The 6,572-nt window shown below is 20.1% G+C and overlaps 1 protein-coding gene across 1 annotated transcript; it reads left to right on the top strand.

The window, feature by feature from the left end:
- Positions 1-4,551: 4,551 nt before the first annotated feature.
- LOC102677039 (trafficking protein particle complex subunit 6b) lies at positions 4,552-6,302 on the top strand. The gene is made up of 2 exons (XM_006610165.2): positions 4,552-4,917; positions 5,833-6,302. Exons 1-2 carry the CDS (start codon positions 4,792-4,794, stop codon positions 6,232-6,234), a joined length of 528 nt encoding a protein of 175 aa, XP_006610228.1. The 5' UTR covers positions 4,552-4,791; the 3' UTR covers positions 6,235-6,302.
- Positions 6,303-6,572: the final 270 nt, after the last annotated feature.

Below are 6,572 nucleotides of genomic sequence, written 5' to 3'. Positions count from 1 at the left end.
TGTGATATACATGTGAAATACAATTTTTAATAATACATATATACAAAAATTGTTGCACATACATATAGTATATATTGCTACAATGTAAATATGAAATTACAATATTTAGCTGATATATAATCTTAAACGGAAAAATTTAGGAGCAAATTGTTGTTGTTAATTTACATGCAAATTTTATAAAAAAATTTTCTAAAAGCTATTCATATAAGACTATTATATATAAGAGTTATCTAAACAGGATTATAATAATCTTGAATGACAATTTTACAAAAAACTTAATTACAATATATATTTGAATTTATGTAATGTGATACATATGTATATATTCATTTATACAAATAATAAAATCTAAATATTCATAATCATTTGTTCAATATATTCCTAGTATTTACAAAAAGAAAAAAAGTTAAGATAGAAAACAAATATGATATCGGTATATTGATAACAGATTTGTTTCGTTCTCATTTTATGAAATTAAATATTTCATAATAAAGTAATCAAAAATAAATTTTTCGAGAATTCTTTTTATTTTTATTGTGCATGGATTGCTACGTAATATGCATACTGTTTTGAAACCTATTGTAACTATTTCATCGTCTACGTAATATCACAGACAGTCTTAAAAATATCACAAAATATCATTAACAATTCAAGATAATATCAATTACAAAAATGCTTTTCATGATTTTTGTCATATTAAACAAAACATATATCTGGGCTTACATGGAAATAATGTATACAAAAAAAATGATAAATATCTTTGGACATTTCGCAGCAACGATTACAATTCTTTACATATATATATAAGATATTTTATATATATATAATATGTTTGACATTTTCTTGACAATATATGATTTTATATATTACGGAAAAAATAAATTTTTATTATATATTTAAATAAATATTTAGTTTAAATTCCTAAGAGAAAATTAATAAAGATTTAAATTATATGAAAATAATATTATTAAGTTCAACGAAAAATATAAAATAATTTTTTAGCAATTTTTTTTATTTTTGCTCCTGTATCAAGATGCAGACAAGTTGTACAAATATAAAAATATATATTATTAGAAAAATATTTAAAAAATCAAATTTGTAACCATTTCATCAATATTCAGCATTTTAATTTGCAAGTCGATAATTCTTGATTTGATTATAATAAGTTAAAAATGAACACGCAAATTCTCATATTATTTTATATATTCTGATATAATCTAATAATTATTTATTAACTATATTAGATATTCGTATTATTTATATATACAGTACCATTCATTATGCGATCATGTAAAATATTATCACATTATTTATAAATTAGAAAATTAATTACTATTAAAATTGTTAATTAATATAATTATTAAAATTATATTAATTATATATAACATTTCAAGATTTCAATCAAAATTGAAAATCAATAATAATATATAAATATGTATTTGAGAGAAAAACGAACAAATTATTTCGATTTTATCTAGATGTTCGTGATAATAACAAATAAAAATATTAACTGATATGTATTAATTGGCAGCTCAATCAGTCATTCATATAATTCATTTTGAAATGTGGCTAGACAATTTAACTTGTAAATACAGTTTTAATTTTAATCACATTAATAATCAACAAAATCATCGTAACATGTTTGGCTAGTAATATTTCCTGAATGAATCTATCATAAAGAATAAAAAAAATGAGACAAAAAAAGATTAAATAAAAATAATAATAACAATTATGATTATATATATTTTTCATTTTATTTAAGAGATTCAATATCTAGAAAAATTTATCGAAATTGAGTTCTAAAAAGTTATTTTGTTATACCTTTTTTACTCGAACAAATCATTTGAAAGTTTTTTCTTAACCGATGATCAATAAAACATAATCGCAGTTGCCAGGTCAAAGTTAACGGTTATTTTCACATAAAAAGGAAAGGAATCACACCGATGTGCATAGTCAAATCGCGTAATTTTATATTCATAAGAAAAATATTAACTTTCCTCCTTTTTCACTTTCTGATTTTTTTTTTATCTTTGTATTTCTTGCTTTTTTGTTTTACAAAGGTTGATTCTTCTTCATGTCCTATCTCCTTTCATCTTTCGCAGTACGCCGGCTAAAAGGAAAACTACGATTGGTTATAGCTGGCTAGGATCAATGATGCTGCAATTGTTAGAGCCTAGTGACAACATGGCCTCGCGTTACAATTTTCTAGACTATTAAAATAATATGTTCATAAAAATAATACATCTATGATATATAAATACTTTTATGCTTGATCAATTTTTCATAGAATTCAATAAATTCAAATTGCATGATTTCTGATTTATCAACTTTTGTTTTAATATAGATTTAGAGTAAGTTGATTCATGACCCATCTTCGTATTGAATAGCTGGATATTTCTAGAACCAGAAAAATCCACTTTCTATCAACAATAATTGGACATTTCAGAATTCTAGAGCGACTCTTTTAATATAAAAGAATCAAAATTCTTCCCAAATTACACAAGATGAAATTACACGTAGAAAATTGGATATATTAGGTCGAGGAAGCACTGCAATTGAGTATAAGAATTAATACTCTTCTTTTTGTTAAACTTTTCTTCTAGTGTATGAAGAAGGATTAATCAATATAACAACTTTTGAAAAACATTTTTAGATATCTTCTTCTTCAACAATTGGCAAACTGCTCTGATGCATCAACGGACTCGTTTTCACAGTAAAAGCCATTATCCAGTAATCAAGTTCCTTTTTATTCTCCATAAGAAAAGTTAAAGCAATAGGTGAATCGAAACCTTTTTGCCTAACTAGAAAACCTTCTTCCCCATAACGTTCGATCATTGTATTTCTCAAATTCAATACACCTAAAGGTCTGCACACCTTTTTTTGTGGATAAATTACAGCGAAATGCTCAACACTCGTCCGGTAAACCTTCACTTGTACACCTTGGCGATGGCCGTTCGGCCCCACTAAGGTCATATAACCGCTCATATTTTCAGTATTCCAACAAGAATCCACATTTGAATTTTTCAAACTCGATTGATTGAATTGTAGGAAGCTAGTATGCATTGCTACGTCAGCCGGCATATTATTTTTCTTCTTTCTTTTTCTATTTACTTTAACCAGAAAAATTAATTAATTTTCAAATCAAAAAAAAATTAAGTAATATATTGATTTAAATAAATTAAATCACAAGAAGTTAACAATGTCTGTATAATTTTTCTCTGTCTGAGAAAAAAAAAATACAAGTACACTTCTAAAAACTTCGCAAAACTGTTTCTCGAAGTAAACTGTCTGTATGAACTTTCACCGCCTCTATTTATACGAGATGCGAGTTTTGACAATGTATGCGCATGCGCATTGCTATATATATATAAGTACTTAGATGTCACTATAAACTACATATCGAATGGATTATTCAAAAGATAATTCAAAATCATTAACTGAATTTATAAAATTTAGAAAAAGAAACTATTCTAGCTTCTGTAAAATATGAATTAGAATTTAGAATTCATATATTCTTTTGCCAAATAACTAGTTGATATATGTTGATATTTATTGATCATCAAATGTTTTCATTTCTTTTATTAAATAAATTTCTTTCATAATATATGTTCTTTCTAATTAAACTTTTCTTTTTCAGGTAATGATTTTATTTTCTCTATTTTTTTCGATTAAATAATTTTTTTTAAACAAGACAATATTTTTATTTATTTGCTTTTATAAAACTAAATATATTATTATAGAAATATACAATGTTAATTGTATATTGTATAAGTTAATTGTATAATATAATGTTAATTTATAAAATTATAGTATGTCTAAAATAATACTAATAGTAATAATAATTTATACTAATAGTATACTAATAATTTAATACTAATAGTAATAATAATAATTATTTTAAGGAAATTATAAATAAGAAATACTAATCAAATTAATTTTTATCAAATAATAATAGTTAATTTAATTGAAATTTATTATTAACAAAAAAAAATAATATCAAATAAAAACAAAATTGTAAAATATTATTATTTAAAATTTTAAGTTTGAATATAAACTTTATTAAAATTTAATTCATTAAAATTTAATTACATACTTATAATTGATAATTGTAATTAATACTTATAATTGATATGATAATTCATTTTTGGTTATTAATAAGATGATTGATTAATAAAATAAATTAATATTTATAAATAATTTAATTATTTCATTGTATTTTTTTTTGACATTTTGATGATTTATACTATGATAAAATTTGTATATTATTATAAGCAAATATTTAAAAATATTATATTTATATTATATTTATATTATATTTATATTATTTACATATAAAATTGGATATCATAGAATTCCAAAGTTGAATGAACTAAATTATTTCTATAATGATTTATAAGTAAAGCCTCATACACATTATTTATATACAATGAACTTTATGTCATTTTGTCATGAACTACTGCGAGTTTGTATAATGGCATATGTCACTAGATTTACATCTATATATAAAATAAACTATGGTTATGTACATATATAATCATATATTAATCATCGTAATCATATATTTTTATTATCTTTATCGATATATATTGGAATTATATAAGTGGAGTTTATATAAATATTTATATAAATTACATATTCTATATAAATTGTAAACAGTTAGTAACAGTATTTCAGAAACTGCCTTTCTTTTTAATCAATATAAAGTGTATATTATAATACATGTACCATTGATGTATATTAATTATATATTCTATAATAATATTATATTATGATTTAAAAAAAAAAGCAAAAATGAGACAACAAATAACTGATACAAAAATTAATTCTCACATATCTGGAGAAGCTGATGAATGTCTTTTCGAATATTTACATGCTGAAATGGTTAATTATGCTTTAAATAAATCGTGTAAAAATAAGGTAATTATATATTAATAAATTTTTTATATAATTCAATAATTTTATATAAATTNTAATATTAAATTATTATATTATATTATATTTTTCAAATATTTTTATTTATTATATGAATTATTTATTTCTATAAATTTATCATTCAATAGCTTTGCGAACTATTTTCTTCAATAATATACATTATCAATTGAAGAATAAAAATATTTTAATTTTACAAGAAAATTAATGTTATTTTTTAATATGAATATATTTTTAAATCTTTAAAAATATGTAATAAAAATATTATTGATTAGAAAGAAGCAACTACAAATATTTCATATAATGAAATTTTTTATAAATATATAATAATTTTGAAGATAATAATAAATATAATGTTATAATAAAATGTAATAATAGTAATATCTTTTTCTAATGAAAAAATTTATATTATATATATAGCTTTTTAATAATATATAGAAATTACAATATAAAAAATGACAATATAGTATGAATAATATATTAATATACAATAAAATTATTTTTCTAAACTAACTAAATGTTAATTTTTATTTTTATGAAATAATATATTTGTTATAATGTATATTTGTTATTTATAATAAAATAACATTTTAAATTTTTAAATTAAATTATTATTTAATTGAACTTATGTTTATATTTTAAAAATATAAAAATAATATAATATAAAAAATTATATTTAAAATGTGCAATAATAAAATGAAAGTTGAAGTTATATTTGATATTTATCATATTTGTTATAATTGTTTTTATCATGTTTATTATAATTAAACTGATTCTAAAATTTCAAAAATTATAAAAATTTATTTTAAAAATTATGTTTTTAAATAAAATATCAATAATGTTGCACTATAATTTTAATATCTATCTATCTGTAATAATAATAATAATATTTAAAATATAAAGGAAGGAGAAGAAGAACTGTCTCGATTAGAATGGATGGGATTCAGTGTTGGTTATAGAATCATTGAACGATTGACACGAGAATGGAATCGATTTAAAGATGAATTGGATATGATAAAGTTTATCTGTACTGATTTTTGGTCAAGTCTTTATCATAAACAAATTGATAATTTAAGGACAAATCATCATGGTGTATATGTATTACAAGATAATTCATTTCGATTATTAAATAAAGTAGGTACTAATAATAATAAACAATATTTACAAGAAAGTCCACGTTTATTAGCATTTACTTGTGGACTTTTAAGAGGAAGTTTGGCAAATCTTGGAATTATTAGTACTGTTAATGCAGAGATTTCTACATTACCAAGTTGTAAATTTCATGTACAAGTTCAAAGAATTTAATGTTAATAAATATAATACAAAATATATACAATAAAAATTAAAACATATTACAAAATGATATAAAATCATATAAGAATTTTATGAATAATTAGAAAAAAATTATAAAATTTTATATATACAATTATATTTTAATTTTATTCATTACTAATAATAATAAAATATGTTTTTCATATTAATTTTTGAAATAAAGTTTTAAAATTTTATTTAACTATAATATAAATAAATATTGACATAATAAATTAAGAAAACATTATCTGATTCTTTTTGAATTTTTTGTAACGAATTTTTTTTATTCAAATTAACATAAAATACAGGAAAAAAATAAACGAAAATATCAA

Source organism: Apis dorsata, unplaced genomic scaffold (genome assembly GCF_000469605.1).
Source record: "Apis dorsata unplaced genomic scaffold, Apis dorsata 1.3 scaffold_70, whole genome shotgun sequence".
Taxonomy (NCBI): domain Eukaryota; kingdom Metazoa; phylum Arthropoda; class Insecta; order Hymenoptera; family Apidae; genus Apis; species Apis dorsata.
This window is presented reverse-complemented; position numbering and strand designations above follow the sequence as displayed.

What these genes read in the sequence shown, in the direction of transcription:
- LOC102677039 (XM_006610165.2), top strand. Translation starts at nt 4,792, where the DNA reads ATGAGACAACAAATAACTGATACAAAAATTAATTCTCACATATCTGGA. An exon ending in ATAAATCGTGTAAAAATAAG is followed by an intron (nt 4,918 to 5,832) that starts GTAATTATATAT and finishes TAAAATATAAAG; the next exon opens with GAAGGAGAAGAAGAACTGTC.